A 26,797-nucleotide genomic window follows, 5' to 3' on the forward strand; every position below is an offset into this window, starting at 1 on the left:
TTACTAAACAGGTTGCAGCCAGCAGTTTGAGAATTTCACTTGTTTCACATCCTTGCCAGCACTTACATTAACATAGTTTAATTGTGCCAGTTTGATGCTTGTGGTATAGTCTCTTATTGTGTTGTCAATTTGCATTGACTCAATTTGCATTAGTCCATGACTGATAAAGCTGAGTGCCTTTTCGTATGATTCCTGTTCTTCTAAATTAAGGTATGTTTATGACTCAGAATGTAGTCTATCTTGGTGAATGTTCCATGGGAGCTTGAGAAGAAAGCGTATTTTGTTGTTAGATGAAGTATGTCCATCATATCCTGTTTATTGGTACTGTTTTTCTTTTAATTTTAAAAATGATTTCTATTTATTTTACTTCTTAAAATGTTTTTTATTATTATTTTTTATTTTTTGAGACGGAGTCTCCCCCTCTCACCCAGGCTGGAGTGCAGTGGTGTGATCTCGGCTCACTGCAACCTTCGGCTCCCAGGTTCAAGTGATCCTCCTGCCTCAGGCTCCTGTGTAGCTGGGACTACAGGCACACACTGCCATGCCTGCCTAATTTTTTTTTTTTTTTGTAGAGAACTGGTCTCACTGTGTTGCTTAGACTGGTCTTGAACTCCTGGGCTCAAGCAATCGTCCTCCTTCCCAAAGTGCTGGGATTACAGGTATAAGCCACCGCACCTGGTCTATAGAAATGTTTAGAGACAGGGTCTCACTCTGTTGCCCAGGCTGGAGTGCAGTGGTATGATCATAGCTTACCACAGCCTCGACCTGCTGGGCTCAAGTGATCCTCCTGTGTAGCTGGGATTACAGGCACATGCCAACACACCTGGCTAATTTTTTATTTATTTTATTTATTTTTTTGAGACAAGGTCTCGCTCTGTCGCCCATGCTGAAGAGCAGTGGTGCAATCTCGGCTCACTGCATCCTTGACCTCCTGGGGTCAAGCAATCCTCTCACCTTAGCCACCTGAGTAGCTGGGACTATAGGTGTGTGCCACCATGCCTGGCCAATTTTTTTATTTTTGTAGAGACAGGGTTTCACCATGTTGGCCAGGCTAATTTTTATTTAATTTTTGTAGAGATGGGGTCTTGCCATATTGTCATAGGCTGGTCTTAACCCCTGGCCTCAAGTAATCCTCTCACCTAGGGCCCTTGAGTTGCTGGGATTATAGGCATGAGACACTGTGCCCAGCTGATTGGTGTTACTGAGTTCATCTGTGTCTTTACTGTTTCTGCCTGCTGGATCTGTCCACTTTTAATAGAGGAGTGTTGAGATCTTCAACTGTAATCATGGATTCATCTATTTCTCCTTCCAGTGCTATCAGTATTTGCCTCATGTTATTTTGATGCTCTGTTGTTAGGTGCATACACATGAAGGACTCTTTGTCTCCTTGGAGAATTGACCCCTTTATCATTATGCAGAATTCCTCTGTATAATAACTTTCCTTGGTCTGAAGCCTTTTCTCTCTGAAATTAATATAGCTACTCCTGATTTCTTTTGATTAGTCTTAGCATGTAATATCTTTCTGCATTCATTTACTTTTAATCTTTATGTCTATTTCAAGTGGGTTTTTTGTAGACATCCCTTATAGTTGTGTCTTGTTTCTTCATCTAGTCTGACAATCCGTCTTTTAATTGATACATTTAGACCCTTGACATTCAGAGAGATTGTTGGTATAGTTGGATTAGTATCTACCATATTTGTTACTGTTTTCTTTTTGTTGTATTTGTTCTTATTTTTGTCTTCCACTTTTCTGCCTTTTGTGATTTTAATTGAGCATTCTATATGATTCCATTTTTCTCCTTTATTAACATGTTATACTTTTTTTTTTTTTTTTTTTACCTTCTTCAGTGGTTGCCTTAGAGGTTGCAGTATAATTTACAGCTATTTTAAGTTAATTTCAGATAACACTTTTCTGCTTCCTAGGTTGTATGAGTACTTTATAATAGCAAAATCATTCTAATTCCTTCCTCCTATCCCTCATATGATATATATAAAATATGTGTACATAATTGCACTTGGTCTTAGCCAAAGGCTGAGAAGCGATGTGCACATAATTCAGTTGTACATAATTGAATGTGTACATAATTGAATTTTTGCTACTATTACTTTGAATCAAAAGTTTTCATTTTACCTTCATTTATTCCTTCTTGAATGCTCTTTCTTTCTTTATGTAGATATAAGTTTCTGATCTTTATCATTTACCTTTTCTGTAAAGAATTTTGCTTAACATTTTTTGCAAGGCAGGTCTACTGGCAGGAGATTACCTCAAGTTTTGTTTGTTTGAGAAGGTCTGTATTTTTCCTTCACTTTTGAAGAATAATTTTGCAGAGCACAGAATTCTAGGTTGGTAGGATCTTTCCCCTCAACACTTTAAATATTTCATTCCACTCTCTTCATTCTTGCATGGTTTCTAAGAAAAATTTGGATATAATTATTATTTTTGGTCCTCTATAGGCAAAATGTTTTTTTCTTGTGGCTGCCTTTAGGATATTTTCTTTATAATTGATTTTCTGTAGTTTGGAAATAATGTCCTAAGTGTAGTTTTTTGTTTTTTTTTTGTTTGTTTGTTTTTTGTTTTTTTAGTGATGGGCGTCTCCCTGTGTTTCCCAGGCTGGTTCAAACTCCTGGGCTCACATGGTCTTCCTGCCTCAGCCTCATGAGTGGCTGGGACAACAGGTGTGCACCACTACACCTAGCTTTCTCTGTGTAGTTTTATTTATTTATTTATTTATTTTTTTGGCATTCATCTTGCTTGATGGTCTCTGAGTTTATTGGATCTGTGGTTTGGTGTCTGACAATTTGGGGAACTTTTCTGTCATTATTGCTTCCTGTATTCTGTTCTTTTTTCTCTTTCTGCTCCTTCTGGAATTCTCATTATGTATATGTTACATCGTTTGTAATTTGTGCCATAGTTTTTGGATACTCCAGTTTTGTTTTGTTTTGTTTTTGATCCATTTTTTTCTCTTCACTTTTCAATTTGAGTGGTTTCTCTTGAGATATCCTCAAGCTCAGAGATTCTTTCCTCAAGCATGCCCAGTCTACCAAAAAACATCAAATGCATTCTTTATTTCTGTTGCAGTGTTTCCAATCCCTGGTATATTTTAGTTATTTTTTTAGAATTTCCATTTCTCTGCTTACATTGCTCATCTGCTTGCTGTCTACTCTATCCATGAGAGCCCTTAAGCCATTTTGTTTGTTTTTGTTTTTTGAGATGGAGTCTTGCTGTCTTGGCCAGGCTAGTTTTGAACGCCTGGGCTCAAGTGATCCTCCCACCTCAGCCTCCTGAGACCCAAGACTACAGACACATGCCATTACACCTGGCAAACATCTTAATTGTAGTTGTTTCAAATTTCTGGTCTGATAATTCCAACATTTCTGCTACATCTGATTCCAGTTCTGATGCTTATTCTCTCTTCAAACTTTGTTTTTTGTCTTTTAGTATGTCTTATGACTTATTCCTGATAGCTGGACATGATACACTAGGTAAAAGGAACTATTGTAAATAGGCCCTTAGTAATGATAAGGAGCTGGGGAAGAGGAAGTGTTCTGTAGTCTTATGAGTAGGTGTCAGTCTTTTAGTGAGCCTGTGCCTCTGAACTATGAATGTCATGTGTCTCAGTCTCTCGTACTTTTTTGGTGGGATGGTGGCTAGAGCGGGTTGGGGCTGGCCATTTCCCCTCTTCCACATGGAAAGCAAGAGCTGGCTTGAGTTTGGTATTTTTCTTCCCTCGCGTCAGCAGTTTCTGATAAAACTTCAGCAGGTTAGGCTCTTATTATATAGTTTTGCCTGAGAGCAGACCCTGTTAAGAATGATGCTCTGGTGTGTTTCAGAAGGGTCTTTTTTTTTTCCCCCATGCATGTCAGAAGCATGAGGGAGTTTTTCTCTGATTATCACTGTGAGAACCTTGTTGAGTTCCTAGAGGTAAAACTCACAAAAGTGTGGGAGCCCCAATGACTGGCCGGCCCTGGAGTCTTGATCTCTCCGACTTGTCCATGCTGGGCCTCCAGCAATTTGTCAGTTATAGTTCCGGTTTTCCTACATCAGCCCTGGCTCTGGGGGAGGTTTGTGCTTGTGGGTTTCTGCCCTGCAAGGCTCAATTTTCTGCATTTGCCAGTTGGTCTCCAGTTTTGGGGTGCTTTGTTCTGCGACCTCACCTCTTTGATGGACCTAAGAAAAACTGTTGGTTTTTCCCCCGCAACTTTTTCAGCTTTTTATTTGTTAGGAAGGAGTATCAACTTTCAGCTTCTTATGTGCTGGACTAGAAACCTGAAATTTTGTGTCTCTAGTTTTTTTTTTTTTTTTAACAGTTTCAAATAAGGCTGCTATAAACATTTTAGAAGTCTGTGTGAAGTGGGGAAGACCTTTGTAGCTAGACCTTTCTAGCAAGATTTCAAGCCAAGAAGCCATAAGATAAAAGACTGATATAATGTGTATGATAGACTAAGGACTAATTTCCTTAGTATATAAAAAAGCCAATGATGTATTAGAAATGGGCAAAGAACATGAATAGTGAGTTCAGAGAGCACTGTAGTAATATTTATTGCAGAATTGCTTATTATACTAAAGTTTTGGAAACAACCTTCATGACCATCAATTGGTGAAAGTTATGATACAAATCCTACTATACTGATATGGAATAGAATGATCTTCAAGCTAGAAAAACAAATTTGAGAACAGTGTGTATTGAACACTATGTGTATTGAACACTGTGTGTATTGAAAGAATGTGTTGGGAAGAAAATGTTTGCATTAGAAAGTGTTTGTGTTAGATAATGTTTGTGTTAGAGATAAGAGGGCAAAGAGGGCAAGTATATATATAAATGCACATGGATGCATGGGTGTCTCTGTAGAGAGAAGAAACTGACAGGGTATGCCTTAGGGGAGGCGAATTGGAGGCCTGGAAGTAAGGGCTGGGCTGTAGACTTTCCACTGTATCTCCTGTTCCTCTGTTTAAATTTTATGCAGTATGCTTATATTATCTATATATTAGAAACTAAAAATTAAAAGCCTATCACTCTTTAATACCAAAGCATTGATTTATTAGTTTTTTTGTTTTTGTTTTTGAGACAGGTTTTTACTCTGTCACCCAGGCTGGAGTACAGTGGTGCAAGCAATCATAGCTCACTGCAACTCAGGTGATTCTCCCACCTCACTCTCCTGAATAGCTAGGACTACAGGCACATGCCACCAGGCCTACCTAATTGAAACAAATTTTTATGGAGACTGGGTCTCGCTATGTTGGCCAGGCTGGTCTTGAACTGCTGGCCTGAAGTGATCCTCCTGCCTTGGCTTTCCAAAGTGTTGGGATTACAGATGTGAGCCACTGTAACCCACTGATTTATCAATATTTTTAAGTAGCTTCATTTAAAGTGACTGGTTGCATACAGTCTCCATATCTGAGTTTCCTCATATGTAAATGAGGGTGATAATAGTACTTAGGCTTTAGTGACACAGTTTTGTGAAGTGCTTAAAAAACTTCTTGGTGCACAGCAAGCTCTGAGTAAGAGCCCCCTGTTACTGTGTTCTACAGATGAATGACCTTGAGATGTTAGCCACATTGCAAGTTAACTTCTGAGGTAGAACCGTGCAACAGAAATTTCTTAAAAAAGACAATAAGGCAGGGAAAACTTGGGTCTTTAGTTTGGATTCGTATCTTTAAGCTACATCCTATCCTCATTCAGCCACGTCACTATCTTCTCTGCATTTGTCATCTTGGCTGAATCAACTCTAAGGCTGTGACCAGCTCTGGTGCTCTGAGGTGGACTGTTCTGGAAATCTTTTATTTCAGGACACCTCCTACCTGTTCATCACTGGCCCTGATGTTGTGAAGTCTGTCACCAATGAGGATGTTACCCAGGAGGAGCTCGGTGGTGCCAAGACCCACACCACCATGTCAGGTGAGAGGCCTTGAAGATGACCTTGTTGTTTTCAAACACTGAGAAGAGGGCATTGCCAAAGAGCCTGGTGGCAGTTTTTAAGAAATATTACTTAATTGGCAGACTTTATTTGGGAAGACTGTGGTACAGTCTATTGTACTACAGTACAGTGTGTTGTTTATAGATATAGTGATAAAGGTAGATTTAGTATATAAAATTTATTAAATAACACGCTATTAGTAATGCCTGGTTATTCTTTAAAACAATTTAACGCTAGTTGCTGGAATGGTGATTATAAGTAGGTATGATTTATGTATGTACAGTTGAACCTTTGAAAAAAAATTTTATCTTATTGTGACATTTTTTATTCTAAGGTTGGTATATATCTTAGAGTACATAAGTGTTTTCCAATCATTGGCCAGGTGCATGATGGTCATATATCATGTGTTGATGAATTTGGTCATAGTTGTTAACTTCTTTTTTTTTTTTTTTTTTTTTTGAGACAGGATCCAGCTCTGTGGTCCAGGCTGGAGTGCAGTGACACAATCTTAGCTTATTGCAACCTCCGCCTCCCAGGCTCAAGCAATCCTCCCACCCCAGACTCTTGGGTAGCTGGGACTACAGGCATGCACCACCACACCCAGCAAATTTTTTTTTTTTTTTTGTAGAGATGGGGTTTTACCATGTTGCCAGGCTGGTGTCAGACTCTTGGCCTCAAGCAGTCTGCCCACCTTGGCTTCCCAAAGTGCTGGGATTACAGGCATGAGCCACCATACCTGGCTTTTGTTTTGTTTTGTTTTTGAGATAGGTCTCATGCTATTGCCCAGGCTGGAGTGCAGGACACAGTGATAGCTCACTGTAGCCTCAGTCTTCCAGGCTCAAGTAATTCTTTTGCCTCAGCCTCTCTAGTAGCTGGGATTACAGGTATGTCACATCATACCCAGGTAATTTTTATTTTTAATATTTTTTTGTAGAGATGTGGTCTCACTGTGTTGCCCAGGTTGGTCTCGAACTCTTGGGCTTGAGCAATCCTCCCACTTCGACCTCCCAAAGTGTTGGGATTACAGGCGTGAGCCACCATGTCCGGCTAGTTGTTCACAACTTTAAGATTACATACCAAGTTTAAAATGTATAAAGATTATTCTGTGCCTCAGCACTGAAACAAAAAGTTCTTGTTTAAACAGAAAGGCATGGAATTGGGAGTAGGGCATGATTCTGATATTAGTGAAGACATGTTAGCTGTTGGAGTAATTATTGCAATTCCATGTTTTCTTGTAAAAGAAACCACCCAGCTGTGAATGGATTACCTACCACACAGCAATGTAACTAAAGACAGGAGAAATTGCTTCTCTGAGAGATTTTACAGCAGTGAGAGGCTGGCATGCCTGATTTATGCACCTCATTGTACTGTGGTTAAGGCATTGGGTCAGCATTTAATTGTCAGCATTTCTTCCCAGTGTCCCTAAAGTAGAGATGTGTCTTATCAGTGAAGTCTTAGATTAGATGAAATGTAGTTTTAAAAAAGTTAGGGCTCTTGATCCCCCACCCACAAAATTGTTTCTCCCCATGTCAGGTTGGGATCGATCTTGACTCATTCCTTTCCCTTACCTATCAGCATCATTTAGCCCCATCTTTAAGACATGTCTAGAATCAGAACACTTCTTAGCATCAACTCCAGCACGGCCTGATGCCATGCTGTTGTCTCAGGGCTTTATTGGCAGCAGCCTGTTTTTCTTGCTGGGATATAATATAAAGCTGGGTCTTGATGGTGTCTTAGATTTGATGAAATATGCTGTTTATTTTTCCCCATTTTAATAGCATTACATGTTTGTAGTACAAAACTTAGAAAACATACAAAGCATAAAAACTGCTAGATATTCCATCATCCACAGATAATCACTAGTGATTTTTTGGTTATACCCTTGCAGTCTTTTCACCCACATGAGCGTGAATACACATACACTTACTCAAACATAGGTATGGACATACTCTTATGTAACCTGAGTTTTTTTTTTTTTTTACTTGACAGCTTAAAGTAATAAATGTCTGCCCATGACATTAAAGTTTCTTCTGTAGCACAATCTCAAGTACGTTTTGTTTGTTTTTTGATTGTAGGGCAGTATGTGGTTTTCTTTCTGGGCCTGAGGCTCTTTGATGGACTGTGTCTGATGCACTTGGCCCTGTATCCCCAGGGCAAGGCACAAAAAGGTGCTCCGTACATATATTTTTCTCTCTTTTCTTTTTTCTTTTGTGGTAACAGCTTTATTGAGATGTAATTCATATACCGTATATTTTAAACACCTATTTATAGTGTACAATTCAGTGGTTTTTAAAATACATTCAGAGTTGCATAATTATTACCACAATCAATTTTAGGACATTGTCATCACCCCAAGAAGAAACCCTGTGCCCATTAGCAGTCACTCTGCATTTCAACCACAGATACTTCTGCTCTAGGCAATTACCAGGCTACTTTCTGTCTCTGTGGATTTTTTCATTCTGGACATTTCCTAGAAATGGAATCATATAATATGTGATCTTTTGTAACTGGTTGCTTTTACTTAGCATAATGTTGTTAAAGGCTCATCCATGTTGTATCATGAATCAGCACTTTATTCATTTTTATGGCCGAATAATATTCCAGTGTGTGGATATACCACATCTAGTTTATTCATTGACCAGTTAAGAGACACTGGGTCATTTCCACTTTTTGGTTATCATAAATATGCCTGTATTAATATTTATATGCAAGTTTTTGGGTAGACATATGTTTTCATTTCTCTTTGATTTCTGAGTTAAATGATAACTCGATGTTTAACTTTTAAGGAACTGACAGACTCTCTTCCAAAGTGGCTGTACCCATTTATAAATATTTTTTGAATGAAAGAATTCTGTCATGCTGAAAATGCTTTTTATTCAACAAATACTCATTTAGAATATGTGGAAAAAGGCAAATAGCAAAGGAATTAAAAATTTAAAATAGAATAATAAAAATGTAAAAAAAGAAACAAAACAAAACAAATATTCATCGAGTACCTATGTGTGAAGCGTTGTTTTAGGTGCTAGGAATACATCTGTGGACAGAACAAAAGAAAGACACCTGCCCATATGGGGCTTATATTCTAGTAGAGGAGATAGACAATAAACATTGTAAATAAGTACACTATGCAGTATGTTAGAAGGCAATACGTACTATGGAAAAAGTATAACGGTAAAGGGGACTGGGATTGTTGTAGTTTCAAATAGGGTGGCAACAGTAGGCCTCACTGAGGTTAGGAGCTGAGCAGATTTTAAGGAGTTAACTGCATTGATATGTAAGTGGGGAGCATTGCAGGCAGAGGGGAACAGCTTATGCAAAGGCTCTCGGTAGGAGCGTGACTGGCCCGATCAGTGAACAAGGAGGACCATTGGAGTAGAGACATGACACGATCTGACATAAAAAGCTCTGTCTGTCAGCTTTGTGGACAAGAGACCGTAGGGGCAATGGTGAAAGAAAGGAGTCTGGTGGGATGAACCTGGGGAGAGAGTTCTTGGCTCCGCTTTCTCCATCATACCTATGGCCTTGTTTGGCTGCTCTGTGATTTCAGAGTGCTCTTCAAGAATTATGGCTTGATTCCTCACTAGGGGCAGGTGGCTCCCCTCCTTTCCTTCCACTGTTGCTGAGCACCTGTTTGCCAGGTACATTATTCTTAATGTTGGCCAGGCCTGATCTTACCCTGTTGGAGCTGATATTCCAGGAGAAATGTCCGGCAGTAAACAGGGAAATAGGTGATGCAGAGAAAAGTACAGGAGTAGAACTCCTGCATGGTATAGGGATGGATAGTGAAGGATCTGGGAGTGGGTATGGAGGTGACATTAGAGCAAGGACCTGAATAAAGGTGTGACCCCTGTAGAGGTGTGGTTGCAGAACAGAGGGAACATGTGCTGCATGAGTTGAAGGATCACCCGGAAGGTATGTATTATGCGGCATTACATCCTCAGTGGAGGGTGCAGAGAACAGAGCTATCAGCACGGTCTGCTACTGACATGCCCTAGAAGGGCACAGTCAGGCATGAAGCAGCAACTTTGGGCTGGCTGGTACCCTGACTCAATCATGTATGCTCCCTGTTCTCTTAGGTGTGGCCCACAGAGCTTTTGAAAATGATGTTGATGCCTTGTGTAATCTCCGGGATTTCTTCAACTACCTGCCCCTGAGCAGTCAGGACCCGGCTCCCATCCGTGAGTGCCATGATCCCAGGTGGGTTGTAGGCCGGTGCACCTTCTCTCATTTTGCAGTGTAGCTTGCCTTTCTCTGCCCTGACAGGACCCCCAGGGTCTGCCTTGTTGGGCAAGTTGCAGCAGAGTGTGGTAGAGTGGCTCCCAGGTGTGGGGATGATGTCATGTTTGGCTATAGGAGCAAAGAAAGATGATTTTATTTACCTTTTTCCTCTCTGTAATATCTAATGTATATCTTGGCAGTGAAGAGTGGCCCAAAACATTTTTAAAGAAAAATTTTTTGATTTCTAAGAAACTCTCAAGTTATCTAGAATTAGAGATTCAAGTTTTTTTTGGTCTGGCCTAGTCCCCATGAAGAAGTCTCCCATTTCCTTTCCCTCACCCACAAAAGGAAGAGCCATGATTCTTCTTATGCTGACTATACCTGGCTTTTTTCTGTCTAAAGTGACTGGTTCCTGGGCTCTACCTAGTTGTCCTTTTGAAATAAATAAATGTAAAATGATGCAAACAGCATGCCCTTTAGGAAACATGTTTATGCATACTGCTTATAGCCAGAGGCTGGGACAGTCCTGGGGAAGGGTGTGTTGCTGGCCATCTGGTGAAGACCTTTCCTTTTGCTGTTGGAGTCTACCACCTGTTGTGGAGGCACCATAGAGTAAAGTGGAGGCCCTGCCCAGGAACTGCTCCACACCTCTAGCCGTTCCATTTTATTTCCTCTCCAAATTATAAGCACTCACTTGGCCTGGACTTTCTTCTGCAGAAGGGATTTGAAATTGTATTCTTTGGGAAGAGGTCATTTTCAGATGCTATCCTGTAGCTTAAACCTGGACTCCTTCCTGTGGGGCCTGGTCTGGGCCAGGGATGCTCTGAAGAGTTGTGTTGCCAGGGCCTCACTCTGTCTGCCTCTGCCCACTCCACAAGGGACATACCCAGTGGCCCACTGTGTGTAGTCATGGAGGGGAGAGTGGTCACAAGGTCCAGAGCTGTGGGGATAGCCTTTCTGAGTATACTGTTTGGAGTTCTTGAAGGGTTTAGGACATCACTTGAAGGTATTATGGCCCAGGAGCCCAGAAATGTCTGCATAGCCCGCTTTGGCCCAGCTATACCTCTTCTGCATATGATTCCAAGGGAGATATATATCCATATATATGTATACATATATATATGCATGTGTATATGTGTATATATGTATACGTGTATGTGTATATACATATGTTCATGTGTGCATATGTATGTATATGCATACACATGTATACATACATGTATGCTTATGTATATGCATATGTATGTATATGTATGCTTATGTATATATGCATATGTATGTATAGGTATGCATGTGTATGTATAGGTATGCATGTGTATGTATGTATATGCATGTGTATGTATAGGTATGCATGTGTATGTATGTATATGCATGTGTATGTATATACACACATGTATGTATATGCATGCATGTGTATGTACGTATATGCGTACATATGTATGCATGTATATGTATACATATGTATATGCATACATATATACATGTATGCATGTACACACACATGCATGTGTATATATGCATACCCACACATATATGCATGTGTACACACCCACACATGCATATATGCATGCCCACACATATATGCATATCATCACATATATGCATATATGCATATCTACACATATACATACATGCATATCTACACATATGTATATATGTATACACGTGTTCACACACATATATACACACGTATATATGTATATATATGTATGACAAGTGAAAAGGGAGGACTTTATTAGCAGATGGGGCTACCCTTAGTTTTCCAGCATAGAGCTTTTTGCGAAGTTGGGCTTGATGGACACATGGCCTGACCCAAGGCCAAACCTCAGCCCAGGAGTACGTCTCAGGGTCACTGTAGCCCCTGGCTGCCCACACTGGGCAGGAGGGAATGAAAGCCTATTGGAGAGAAGAGGTTGGAGAGGGGCAAGTTGCTGGGTCCTCCTGTAGAGTGGGAGTGGGCTCTGGCTTAGTTTTTCTGCTGAGACACTTGGATGCGGGAGGAAGGAGAGAGTCCATGAGCCTGCATGTGACAGGTTCTGTGGTGATTTTGCCCAGAGGGCCTGCAGTTTTGCTTTTTGAAGGAGCTTTAGCAGATTAACCTAACAGGGAATGTGAACCCACAGTGGTTTATGCAGAGCTCTGCCTTTGCATTTCCAAGTCCTTGTTCTTTTAATGTTCCAGGAAGTTGGGCTGGGATCTCCCAGGGCTGTGTCTTGTTCACTATAATGTCCTTCAGTGCCCTACACGGTACCTAGAATGTAGGAGGTATTCAGAGAAGATAAATGAAAGAATAACGTTTAGAGGAATAAACTCATTTTTTCCTCTAAAAGAGAACCAGAGGTCTTTTGGATGGATACTTGTCCCAGGTTCAGTTAATATGGTGGTTAAAAAGGAATGACTCTTTGGTGACTGCTTTGTAAGCCCAGCAGGGACAGAACTGGCCCAGTCCCTATGACGTGTCACCCCATTTCCTTTCCTACCCCATTCCCACAAAAGGTAACTGGCTCTTCCTATGTTGACTATACCTGCCTTTTTTCTGCCTAAAGTGACCGTCTGGTTCCTGAACTTGACACAATTGTCCCTTTGGAATCAACCAAAGCCTACAACATGGTGGACATCATACACTCTGTAAGTGCCACATCTGTTTGTCTTGCCTGTCCTAGTCAGCCACATTCATGGGCATTGTGCTTCAGCTTAGTGAGGAAGCACTGGACCACTTGGCCTCCATGTCAGACAACACAGGTCGGGAATAGGGTGGGCACAGGACCAGTGGCCACTGAGTAGTGTGTTCTGGAAAGACCTAGTGGCTATAGATACCCTAGAGGCACAGATGGACTTGAGGGCTGGAAATAGGAGTAGTAAGGGCCAGCAGAGCTCAGGAGTCTTTAGAAGGCCCTCTGAGGATCATAAATTAGGGGCCATGTCCACAGAGTCTAGAGTGAGGCCAGAGTGATCATTGTTAAGTATCACTGGGGCCGTCTGCTCAGAGGGGGTTTTGTCTTTATAGAGAAGAGAGTACACAGGGCATCCTAGAAGGTTGGACTGTGTGTGTGGAGGTCCGTGGGAGACAGGAGCCATTTGTACCTTTTTTTGGTACAGCAGATTCCTGGGTCATTAAGTAAAGGGAACAGTGTTGGGCAAACTGAAGGCATCTGTAGATGGCCAATGCCTTCCTTAAGGGTACACTGTGCTCTCGGTAGTCCTTGTGTAACACACCATGATGGCTCTCTGGTAACTCTAGAAGTCAGATTCTCCCTCTTCTCTAGGGTTTGCTGTTTTCTGTTATTGTTTTTGTCTTTTTTATTCTTGTAGTCTCTTCTTGCACCAAGGATTAGCCTGAGATGTAACCTTAAGGTCTTCCTTAGGTCTTTTCTGAGCCTTTGCAGGGGCACGTGCAATCACTTTCTAATTTTCCCTGCATATGCAGTTGTTTTTGAGTGTCCTAGTTGTTAACGTCTGGCACCCAAAAGTAGAAAAAGAGAAAAAAAATGAAGATGGTAAAAAGACGTCAGCCCTTTAAATTCCTTGGAAGTCAGTTCAGCCCAAAGCAGGAGAGCCTCGCAACAGTGTGGGGAGTTGTAGCAACAGTGACCGCCCATCTCTTTGCACCTCTGTGATCAGAAGCAGCAGTCAGCAAGCACAGATTCTCAATATTTGGAGGACAGGGTCCTTTTATGCCCACCCCGGCTCCTGCAAGCTGTGTGCAAACTGCTGCAGGAACACTTGCGGAAATATCTGTCATGGAGCTGGGGTGGGGGATGGGTAGCTGCTACTATGCTAAGAGCTGAAATTAACTCCAATTTTCAGTCCAGTCCTTCAATAGACGCCAGAGTCAAAATAGTTCCATCAGACAGATTCTGCCAGGCAATTGTTGCCTGGGTGGGGAGACAGATTCCTGGTGCTTCCTACTCTGCCGTCTTCTAACTTTTTCTTAAGGTACATATGATAACTCTTGATTCTTATTATAAAGTTTTATATCCTGCTACCTATTAAATACTCTTGTTTGTAATTTTTTTCTGTCATTTATTTAGGGTTTTATTTTATTTATTTTTATTTTATTTTATTCTTCTTCTTCTTTAAGTTTTAGGGTACATGTGCACAATGTGCAGGTTAGTTACATATGTATACATGTGCCATGTTGGTGTGCTGCACCGGTTAACTTGTCATTTAGCAGTAGATATATCTCCTAATGCTATCCCTCCCCCCTCCCCCAACCCCACAACAGTCCCCAGAGTGTGGTATTTAGGGTTTTAAAAATGTGGTTGTATACTGTCTATGTATAAATAAGAGTTCTGTCGGGTGCAGGGGCTCATGCCTATAATCCCAATGCTTTGGGAGGCTAAGGCAGGAGGATCCTTTCATGCCAGGAGCTCAAAACCAGCCTGGACAACATAATGAGTCACCATCTCTATAAAAAGTAAAAAAATTTGCTGGGTGAGGTGGCCGTCGCCTGTAGTCCCATTTACTTGGGAGGCTGAGATGGGAGGATTGCTTGAACCCAGGTGTTTGAGGCTGTTCTGAGTTATGATCATTGCCACTGCACTCCATCCTGGTGTGCAAGACTCCATTGCCAAAAATAAGTAAATGAATAAAATTTTATCTTTCCAGTTATTTTACCTGTCATTTCTTTCCTTGTCTTGCGTTGGCTACAACTCCCTATATGTCAAATGTAATGGTGAATCATAGTTGTGATTCTGGGCATCTTTGTATTGTTTGTAAGTTTAGCAAGACTGCTGTCAGTGTTTCCTAATTTATATCTTTTTTCATGTTGAAGCTACTACTGGCTTCTGTTTTAAATATTTTTGTTGTTGTTTATTTTGTTCTTAAAGTTAGGAATGAGTGTTGAATATTGTTGAATGCACTTTCAGTGTTTTTGGAGATGATCATGTGATTTTCTTCCTTAGATCTATTTATAAATCTATCCTAGTAGATTTCCTAATACTAAACTTCCTTCATTCCTGAAGTTGTATATTCTGTTTGCTAATGTTTTGAGTTTTTGCATTGATATTATGTGATACTAGTGCGTATATTCTAAGGTATTTTAAAATCAGGTTTTGGTATCGATGTTGTATTTGCTTTACTTATTTATTTATTAAAAAAAAATTTTTTTTTGAGACAGAGTTTTGCTCTTGTCACCCAAGCTGGAATGCGGTGGCACAATCTCTACTCACTGCAACCCCTGCCTCCTGGGTTCAACCAATTCTTCTGCATCAGACTCCCAAGTAGCTGGGATTACAGGCGAGCCTTACCATGTCCGGCTAATTTTTGTACTTTTAGTAGAGACACGGTTTCGCCATGTTGGCCAGGCTGGTCTTGAACTTCTGACCTCAGGTGATCCACCTGCCTTGGCCCCACAAAGTGCTGGGATTACAGGTGTGAGCCACCGTGCCTGGCCTGTATTTGCTTTATGTATTAGTGTTCTAGTGCTGCCATAAGAAAATACCATAAACTGCATAGCTTAAACAACAGAAATTTATTTTCTGTCAGTTCTGGAGGCTAGAAGTCCAAGATCCTGGGCAGGGTTGGCTTCATTCTGAGGTCTCTGTCTCTTTGGCTTCTGGACTACACTCTTGCTGTGTCCTCACGAGATCTTTGCTCTCAGTGCATGCAGAAAGAGATCTCTGGTATCTCTTTGTCTTTTTTTTTTTTTCCCCCTCAGAGACAGGGTCTTGCTTTGTCACCCAGGCTGGAGTGCAGCGGTGTGACTTTGACTCACTGCAGGCTTGACCTCCTGTGCTCAAGTGATCTTCCCACTTCAGCCTCCTGAGTAGCTGGGACTATAGCTGCATGCCACCACATCTGGCTAATTTTAAAATTTTTTGTAGAGATGGCAACTCACTATGTTGCCCAGGCTGGCTTTTCCAATTATTTATTTATTTTTTTTTGAGATGGAGTCTGGCTCTGTCACCCAGGCTGGAGTGCAGTGGCGTGATCTCGGCTCACTGCAGGCTCTGCCTCCCGGGTACACGCCATTCTCCTGCCTCAGCCACCCAAGTAGCAGGGACTACAGGCACCCACCACCACGCCTGGCTAATTTTGTTTTTGTATTTTTAGTAGAGATGGGGTTTCACCGTGTTAGCCAGGATAGTCTCGATCTCCTGACCTCGTGATCTGCCCGCCTTGGCCTCCCAAAATGTTGGGATTACAGGTGTGAGCCACTGTGCCCGGCCGGCTTTCCAATTCTTTTCTTTTTTTTGAGATGGAGTCTCACTCTGTCGCCAGGCTGGAGTGCAGTGGCACAATCTCAGCTTAGTGCAACCTCTGCCTCCCAGGTTCAAGTGATTCTCCTGCCTCAACCTACTGAATAGCTGGGATTTCAGGCACCCGCCACCACGCTTGGCTAATTTTTGTATTTTTAGTAGAGACGGGGTTTCACCATGTTGGCCAGGATGGTCTTGATCTCCTGACCTCATGATCCGCCTGCCTCGGCCTCCCAAAGTGCTGGGATTACAGGCATGAGCCACGGGCGCCAGCCCAGCTTTTCCAATTCTTAAAAGAATTCCAGTCCTAACAGATTAGGGTCCCCCTCTTATGGCCCCGTTTAACTTGAATTACCTCTGGAACATCCCTCTCTCCAAATTCACTTTTTTTTTTCTTTGAGACAGAGTCTAACTCTGTTGCCCAGGCTGGTGTGCAGTGGCGAGATCACGGCTCATTGCAACTTCCACCTTCCAGGTTCAGGAGATGCTTCTGCCTCAGCCTCTCAAGTAGCTGGGATTACAGGTGTGTGCCACCATGCCTGGCTAATTTTTGTATTTTTAGAGATGGGGTTTCGCCATGTTGGCCAGGCTGGTCTCAAACTCCTGGCTTCAAGTGATCCGCTTGCCTTGGCCTCCCAAACTACTGGCATTAGAGGTGTAAGCCACTGCACCTAGACCATATATTTACTTTTAACTCAAAAAGTATTGTATTATTACACTTTTTTATTTTGCTTTTTAAAAAAACTTCTTCTGGCCGGGCGTGGTGGCTCATGCCTGTAATTCCAGCACTTTGGGAGGCTGAGGCGGGTGGATCACTTGAGGTCAGGAGTTCGAGACCAGCTTGACCAACACGGTGAAAACCTGTCTCTATTGAAAATACAAAAATTAGCCGGGTGTGGTGGTGTGTCCCTGTAATCCCAGCTACTGGAGAGACTGAGGCAGGAGAATCACTTAAACTGGGGAGGCACAGGTTGCAATGAGCTGAGATTGCACCACTGCATTTCAGACTGGGCGACGAGTGAAACTGTCTCTAAAAAAAAAAAAAAAAAAAAAAAAAAGGAAAAAAAGTGAATATGCTAGAAAAGAGTCAAAGCAGTGACTTTAGAAGCTACTTAAGAGTGCACACACAAATCAGTACGGTAGTGAGGGGAAGGCATTACTTCTGGGGAAGAAGAGTACAAAGGAAAGATAGAGGTACCTTTGGAAATTGTGAAAGGAAAATGAAGCAAGGGGGTTACATTTATGTACCTGCAAGACATACAAAATCGAATACACTGAAGGACACTACATCTTTCCCCATCACCCTCCCTAAAATTAGTCACCCATGAACTAAACTGCACTTTGCTATACTGACAGAAGAGGGTGCTCTTGAACTAGGATTTTTGTTCATTTGTTCATCTGCCAGCTTTGGAGAATGCAGATACAAATAGTTTTCATTTATATAAAGCTACAGTAAGAAAACAAAAAGTGAGAATGAAACATGTCAGTTGATGGAACTCCCTTCACTGTAAAAGTCAATCATGAAGCAGCTGACTATGCTTGAATCTGAGTGCAGTAGCCCCTGATAAGCATTTGAGGTTGTAAAAATAGAAAATTCAGAAACTAATGACAAAATGGAGAGATAATAGTAAGAAGTTAAAGCTGATTGAATTAAGAAAATGGGCAGGGGAGACAAAATTGCATCAGAAATGATATCAAAATTGCAAGGTGCTCAAAGGAGAATGTATTTCAATGAAAATTTAATAAGGAACATTAAAGAAAAGTAGATAAATAGCCTAAAAAATGAATGAAATAATATAAAAAAGTAAAAGTAGATTTTACATTCTCACCACAAAAAAGTATGTGAGGTGGTGGATATGTTAGCTAGCTTGATTTAGTCGTCCTACACTGTATACATATGTGAAAACATGTACATTGTACATATATGCAATTATAAAATTTTAAAATAGTACAGATACCTTTAATACAATTATTGGTTATATTGTCACATCTGGGATTAATTTTTTAAAATTCTTAGTTAAATGTATGAGAAAAAAGTGACTACAATGAAAGGCAAAGAAGAATGAACATACATATAATTGGAGTGTCTGAAGAAAAACCAGTAGAACAGACTTAATATTTAAAACTGTAATCCAAGAAAATATTCCAGAAATAAGATTCAGATTTATATAATGAAAGAGCACACTGAGCACGTGGGAAAATTGACCCAGAATTGTCAAACTAGAGAAAATATTAACTGTTCGATTTCTAAAATAAGGAGAAATACTCAGGACCTTTGGGTAGAAATCAAATGACTTACAAGGGCAAGAGAATAAAATGGCATCCAACTTCTCCAACGCAACGTAGAAAAGCAAGGAAACAACAGAAAAGCACTTTCAGGAGGCTGAAGGAAAGAATCTGTGACTAAGGATTTTATGTTTAGCAAAGCTCACCTTCGTGTATTAAGACTGCAGAAAACCAGTTTTAAACCAAGAACCGAGGGAAGTTTGTGTTAATGAGGCTTTCTTGAGGAATCTACTAGAGAATGAGCTTCATCCAATCAAGAGGTAGCTGGAGAAATTTCAACAAAAGGATTGGTAGTGATTATCTAATATACTTAATTATAATTCTAAGACTAAAACAGAAGTGGGGATGAGGGTAGAGAACAATGTATAAGTGCTATATGTTTAGTTTCAGAAAAAAATGCAACTGAAAAATGGGAGGAGAAGAGAGAGGGGAAGAATATTGCAGAATCAGCTCACTGATTATTGTTAGCTAACAGATATCATTAAAAACAAACTAGTTAATAAAAGATTAAGGAAATGAACTAAAGGCATCAAAACGCATAATTACAAAGGTAACCACTAGACTAAAAAATACAAACATTCTTTAATACTACTCACATAAACAGTATATATCATTGTGGGTAATGATAAAGGGGAAAAATAAAAAATAAAAGATAAAGACAATAAATATAGAATACATAGTAATTATAAAAAATAATATGACAGGCCAGGCGTGGTGGCTCATGCCTGTAATTCCAGTACTTTGGGAGGCTGAGGCGGGCAGATCACCTGAGGTTGGGAGTTTGAGACCAGCCTGACCAACATGGAGAAACCCTATCTCTACTGAAAATACAAAATTAGCCAGGTGTGGTGGCACATGCCTGTAACCCAGCTACCCGGGAGGCTGAGGCAGGAGAATCGCTTGAACCCAGGAGGCAGAGGTTGTGGTGAGCCGAGATTGCACCATTGCACTCAAGCCTGGGCAACAAGAGTGAAACTCCATCTCAAAATAATAATAATAATAATAATAATATGATAGTGAAAAAGTGTCATACCAATAAATATGGATGGGTTTAATTCACTTGTTAAAAATATGTCTAATTTGTTATGGACCAACTATATTCAGTGTATAAATGTGATTCAGAAAGGCTAAAAATAAGGAATGGGCAGAAATAAACTGGGAGAATGGAAACAATAACATAGCAGTATTTGTGACACTAATATTGAACAGAGTAAAGTTCAGGTATTAACCATAATAAGGAAGGACTTTTTTTTTTTTTTTTTTTTTTTTTTTTTTTGATATGGAGTCTCCCTCTGTAACCCAGGCTGAAGTGCTGTGGCACAATCTCGGCTCACTGCAACCTCCACCTCCCAGGTTCAAGTGATTCTCCTGCCTCAGCCTCCCAGGAAGGACATTTTCAACTGCTAAAAGCCATAGTTCACAATGATAATGTAAAGCATATCGAATATCTGTGCCAGAAATAACCACCATCTTTATAAAGCTGAAACTATAGGAGATTCAACAGACTTAGGTAGAAACACTGAATAGGAGATGTATACACAGCATTGTTAGTACAAAGCAGGTCAAATGGACAAAAGTAATAATTTAGGAGACCTAAATAACGTAATAGGTAGATCTTACACATCTCTTTTGGACTTTACACGCTGGTAATGAACAATAAGTCTTATTCTGAAGTGCACATGGAATATTCACAGAAGTTGATCATATGTATTAGATCAGAAAGAAAACATCATTAAATCCCATAGAGCAAAAAATACTGTGAAACAACATTGCTTAAAATTAGAAACTTTTGTAGCAACTAAAACAAAAGTAGCCTCCAGCCGGGAAATACATCTTCTAGTAAACAATTCTTGGATGAAAGGGGAAAATAGAAACCAAATGACAGAATTCTAAAAGAAAAAAAGACAAAACACTATGTGTCAAAACCTATAGAATATGTTTAAAACGATGAACAGATGAAAATCTGTTTCCTGAAACAGTAAAAATCAGAGAAGGAAAATAAACAGGCCAGGTGCGGTGGCTCACACATGTAATCCTAGCACTTTGGGAGGCCGAGGCAGGTGGATTGCTTGAGCTCAGGAGTTCGAGACCAGCCTGGGCAACACGGTGAAACCCCGTCTCTACTAAAATACAAAAAATTAGCTAGGCGTGGCGGCGTGTGCCTGTAATCCCAGGTACTCAGGAGGCTGAGACAGGAGAATCGCTTGAACCTGAGAGGCAGAGGTTGCAGCGAGCCCAGATCGTGCCACTGCACTCCAGCCTGGGCGACAGAGCAAGACTCCATCTCAAAAAAAAAAAAAAAAAAAAAAAAAAAGAAAAACAGATTCCCAACTGGAAAAGCCAGGGGAAAAAACCCTGTAAAATATTTCAGAATAAATCCAAGAAATAATTTAATAAGGATAAATGCAGAAATTTATGATGGAAATAGAAGAATAGCTGCAATTAGTAAACACTGGCTAACTTCAAAAAAGAGACAGTAAAAGCAGAAGTATGAAGTGAGAAAGGGAATAACCATTGAAAAAGAAGAAACTTAAGAATCGTTAAGAGGCCAGGTGTGGTGGCTCATGCCTATAATCCCAGCACTTTGGGAGGCTGAGGTGGGAGGATTGCTTGAAGCCAGGAGTTGAAGATCAACCTGGGCAACATAGTGAGTTCCTGTCTCTACAAAAATTTTTAAAGTTAACTGGGTGTGGTGGCATGCACCTATAGTCCCAGCTACTTGAGAGGCTTCAGTGTAGGAGAATTGCTAGAACACAGGAGTTCAAGGCTGTAGTGAGCTGTGATTGCACCATCATACTCCAGCCTGGGCAACATAGTGAGACCCTGTCTCAAAAAAAAAAAAATTCTAAGAGACAAGATACATTGGAAAATTTGTTTGGAAAACACAGTTTAACAGAAATTGATCCCATCAGAGATAGGAAGCTTAAATGAACCACCAAATTCCACGGAAGGAATTACTTCACCAAAAAGCACAAGGAGCTGGATTCAGTGGCTCATGCCTATAATCCCAACATTTTGGGATGCTAAAACAGGAGGATTGTTTGAGCCCAGGAGTTTGAGACCAGCCTGGGCAACATGACGAAACTCTGTCTCTACAAAAAATAAATTAGGGCCAGGCAAGGTGGCTCACACCTGTAATCCCAGCACTTCGGGAGGCCGAGGTGGGCGGATCACCTGAGGTCGGGAGTTCGAGACCAGCCTGACTAACATGGAGAAACCTCGTCTTTACTAAAAATACAAAATTAGCCAGGTGTGGTGGCACATGCCTGTAATCCCCGCTACTCGGGAGGCTGAGGCAGGAGAATTGCTTGAACCCAGGAGGCGGAGGTTGCGATGAGCCAAGATCGTGCCATTGCACTCCAGCCTGGGCAACAAGAGCGAAACTCCATCTAAAAAAAAAAAAAAAAAAGCCAGGCATGGTGGTATGCACCTGTAGTCCCAGCTACTGGGGAGGCCAAGGTGGGAGTTCACTTGAGCCCAGGAAGTTGAGGGAGCAGTTAACCATGTTTGTGCCACAGCACTCTACCCTGGGTGACAGAGCAAGACTCTGTCTCAAACAAACAAACACCAGGCCCAAATAGTTTCATGTGGAATTTCTGAGACCTTTAAGGGCCAAATAATCCTAGTGCCACATAAATTCTTCCAGAGCATAGAAAGTAAACAAAACACACAAGAACCTTCCAAAATTTTTTTAAAGAAGTATGATATCAATACCTGAACCTGATAAAGGTAGTACTTAAGATTTCAGTTTCATATTGCTTATTTCTTTAAAATTATATCTGTGGCCTACTGGGATGTATTCTAGGAATGCAAGATTGGTTCTAGGAAACTCAATAATATACCGTATTAACACATATAGGGGGGAAAAATCACAATTATTTATATAGACACTGAAGAAAACCTTTAAGAAACATCAATACCTATTCCTGATAGATTTCATAAAATAGGAATTGATTAATACTTTCTTAATGTAATAAAATTTGGTATAGACCTTTTCAAAAGCCTGCATCTCACCTAATAAAGACTAGCTTCTACTAGGATTAGGAACAAGTATAGGATGCCCATTATTCCCATTATTATTTAACATTGTTCTGGAAATATTAACCAATACAGTTATCTAAGAAGAGGACCAATTAGAGACAAAAGCCTTGGGAGAGATGTCAAGCTGTAACGTAGGTGATATAGTATTACAGTATTCAAGAAAACTCTAGAGAATGCATTATTATACTAAAACAATACTTGAGGAACAGGATACAAAATTAACATATAGAAATCTTCATATACACAAGCAGTAACCAATTATGGTAGAGTAAAAGCCTCTCTTACATAGCAACAGGAAGATAAAATATTTAGTAATAATTTTAACAGGAATGTACAGAAGCTGTTTTAGGGCAAATTTATTTTTTTAGACAGGGTTTCACTCTGTCACCCAGGATGGAGTGCAGTGACCCAGTCACAACTCACTGCAGCTTCAACTTCCTGGTCAAGCAATCCTCCCACATTGCCAGGACTACAGGCATGCATCACCACACACACCTGATTTAGTATTTTTTTTTTTTTTTGTAAGAAGAATTCCTGCTATGTTGCCCAGGCTGGTCTCGAACTCTTGGGCTCAAGCGATCCTTATGCCTTGGCCTTCCAAAGTGCTGGGATTTTAGGTGTGAGCCCCCAAGCCCAGCCCAGGGTGATCTTAAAAACACTTTTGAAAATCAAAAGTAGGCCAGGCATGGTGGCTCACACCTGTAATCCCAGCACTTTAGGAAGCTGAGGAGGGAAGATCCCTTGAGCCCAGGAGTTTGAGACCATCCTGGGCAACATAGTGAGACCTTGTCTGTACAAAACAAAACATAAAAGTAGACTTGAACAAATGGAAAGACATTCCTTGTTCCTGGGGTTAATGTTATTAACAAACTGGTGATTCTTAAGTTGTTCTATAAATTTAAGGCAATCCCAATAAACAGTTTTTAAAAACTAGAACTAGATAAGTTTATACAAAAGTGCACATGGAAAAATAAAAGTGCAAGAATACCTAAGAATGTACTGCAAAAGAAAAGCTGTAAGTGGGGACTAGCCATGTTTTATATTACAGCATCCTATAGTTAAAACTGTGGTACAGGCACGTAAATAGACCAGTGGAATAGAATAAAAGAGCCAGAAATAGACTCAAGTACATACAGAATTTTAGTACAGTCACGCGTTGCGTAACAACGGGGATATGTTCTGAGAAATGCATCGTTAGGCAGTTTCTTTGTGCGACCATCATAGAGTGTACTTCCACAAACCTAGATGGTATAGCCTATTACACACCTAGGATCTGTGGTATAGTCTATTGCTCTTAGGCTGCAAACCTGTATAGCACGTTACTGTACCAAACACTGTATGCAGTTGTAACACAATGGTAAGTATGTATCTAAACATAAAAAGGGTACAGTAAAAATAGGGTATTACAATAGGACCACCTTCCTATAGGCAGTCCGTCATTGACCAGAACCTCTTTGTGCAGTGCCCACCTGTATATGATAATGATATTTTATCAAATCTCAGGGGCAAAAATTAGCTTTTAATAAATGATGCTGGGGCAACTGACTAGCCATTTAGGAAAATATAAAATTAGATTCATACTTTACACCATGTACAAAAATAAACTACAAATGGGTCAGAAAACTAAATATAATCTGTGAATCCATACAAGCACTAAAAGAAAACACAGATGAATTCCTCTGAAACCTTAGGGGAAGGTTTAGAAATGCTTTTGAACTGTAACTCAACTAGTTTCAGTGAAAGATAGACAAAGCTGACTGTGAAAATTTTAAAATCCCACTCTTCATAGCAAAAAACTATAAACAAAATCAAAAGGCAACCAATATGCTAGAAGAAACTCTTGGCAGCATGTATCCCAGAGTATGAATATTCTTAATAAAGAGCTTTTATGCTGAGGGATTAACAACCAAAATTGATAGAAAAGTGGGCAAAAAACCACGGATAGATAGCTCACAAAAAAGATATAAAATGGACCTTAAACATGTCAAAAGATTTTCAACTTAATACATAATGCTAGAAATACAAATTCAAATTACACTGAATATTTTCTCATATGTTAGATTGGCTAAAAATAAAAACCCCGAAAACACTTTCCATTGGAAAGTCAGTGGAGAAGCAGGCACTCTTGTGCATTGCTGGTAGGGGACTCTGGTATTATCCAGGACTAAATTAGCATTTGCCCTTTAACTCAGCAATCCCATTCCTAGCAATTTACCCTGAAGATACACTTCCCACCATACAAAATTATAGATGTACGAGGTTACTACGTTGTCATTTGTAATTGCGAGATACTCTAAATAACCTAAATGTAAATTTTAAAATAATGTAAGCCACGTGTAGATTGGTTGAATAAACTTTGGTACATCACACAGTACAGTACTATGCAGAAGTGAAAAAGAATGATGATCTCTATGAACTGATAGCAAGTGATTCCCAGGACATATTAAGTGAAAAAATTCAAAGTGCAAGAGTGTCTATACTGTTACTTTCCATGTAAGAAGGGTAAATTAAAAGATACAAATGCAAACACACACATAATACATCAGAAAATAATGAGATTAATAACAGGGTAGGTGGGACTAGGGTGGAAGGGATGGGGAAGGAACACTATTAAACTGTATTAGTATTTTACATATTAAAAAATAAAATCAAGACGGGAAAACCTTTAAAATGAAATACAAACATGAACCTGTTTTAAATGAGTGTCTTTCGAACCTATATTTTGACTATATACCTTTAATCTAAAGACCGAAATAGCTGTAAAAAAATTCTAGCTAGTAGGTTTGTTTTTTGTAGCTAAGTTAGCAGTTCTGAAACCATTTTCTCTGTATTTGAGGATCGAATAAATAAGTACATTTTCAGGGTAGTGGCAGCCAGATTCTGCTGTCGGAGAAGGGAGTTGTGAATATGGCAAGAGAAAAAAATCTAGAATGAACCCTATAGTTGCACTGGAGTAGGATTAGAATTATCAGCATGAACTCATGGTTTTTCATATAGCTGGACTTTGGACGTTTTAGAAGGAGTCACACACACACACACACACACATCCCTAAAAGGAACCCAGGCCTTTTGGAGAAATGGCTGATTGTAGGGCTGGGGCAGGAAAGAAACCAAGATGAACCAGAAAGTAAGATACTTCCAAAATATAAGGTAGTGCTCAAAGAATGATGGGGACACTTTAGAAGGACACAGGAACCAGCATGAAGGAACTTTGGTAAATATAGGACAATTTAAACATAAAATGATGGTGAAAGATTATAATCCATAGAATAAAACAATCTATAAGTTCATACTGATACCTATAAGTAAATGGGAAAGGCAAAGATCTTTCTTGTGGTAGATGTCAGCTAATAAATGGAGAAGAAAAGTGGAATTGGAAAACTCACCCTTTGGGCTGGGTGTGGTGGTTCACACTTGTAAGGAGGGCGGATTGCTCGAGCTTTGGAGTTTGAGACCAGCCCGGCCAATATGGTGAAACCCTGTCTCTACTAAAAATACAAAAATTAACCAGGTATGGTGGCATGAACCTGTGGTCCCAGCTGCTTGGGAGGCTAAGGTGGGAAGATCGCTTGAGCCTGGGAGGTGGAGGTTGCATCGAGCTGAGGTTGCTCCACTGCACTCCCACCTAGGTGGCAGAGTAAGACCCTGTCTCAAGAAAAACAAAAACAAAAACAAAAAAACAAAACAAAAAAACTCACCATTTGGCAGCTATCATGACAGTAATGAGTCAGGCAAGAATCATGGCTGCTTGGTGGCTGCTAGGATGCTAAACCTAGTGGATGAAGAACTAGATTAATGATTAAAGTTTGAAGAACAGGATTTTATGTAGTCTCAACGTATTTCCTCACAAAATTATTAAATTGGAGAAATAGTAACTTTACAAGGAAACCTGCAGATATCACCATCATTAATGGACAAATCAACACATTGTGCCACTTGATGAGAATGCTCCTTCTGTGGTACTCCTGTGGAAAGGCTTAGCTCAAAATTAAACATGAAGAAATACCAAAGGAACCCAAATAGAAGTCATGCTTTACAAATTAACCGGTCTGTTGTCTTCAAAGATGTCATGATTATGAAAGACAAAGATGGAGGGGGAAAGTTAAAGGAGCCTAAAGAGATATAACCACTAAAAG

At 40.2% G+C, this 26,797-nt stretch overlaps 1 protein-coding gene across 9 annotated transcripts in view; it reads left to right on the top strand.

The window, feature by feature from the left end:
* The window catches only part of PCCB (propionyl-CoA carboxylase subunit beta), an 87,216-nt gene that overhangs the window by 37,565 nt on the left and 22,854 nt on the right, over positions 1-26,797 (top strand). For all 9 annotated transcript variants that reach the window (XR_679202.4, XR_001713649.4, XR_010155338.1 and 6 more), the window contains exons 7-9: positions 5,789-5,897; positions 9,993-10,113; positions 12,681-12,762. Coding sequence is in view for 6 of the 9 variants with exons in the window: in XM_009446528.4 (XP_009444803.1) it covers positions 5,789-5,897; positions 9,993-10,113; positions 12,681-12,762 (312 nt within the window). In the remaining 3 variants the exon portion in view is untranslated. The remainder of the gene's footprint in view (positions 1-5,788; positions 5,898-9,992; positions 10,114-12,680; positions 12,763-26,797) is intronic.

Source organism: Pan troglodytes, chromosome 2, assembly GCF_028858775.2.
Source record: "Pan troglodytes isolate AG18354 chromosome 2, NHGRI_mPanTro3-v2.0_pri, whole genome shotgun sequence".
In the NCBI taxonomy this organism is placed as follows: domain Eukaryota; kingdom Metazoa; phylum Chordata; class Mammalia; order Primates; family Hominidae; genus Pan; species Pan troglodytes.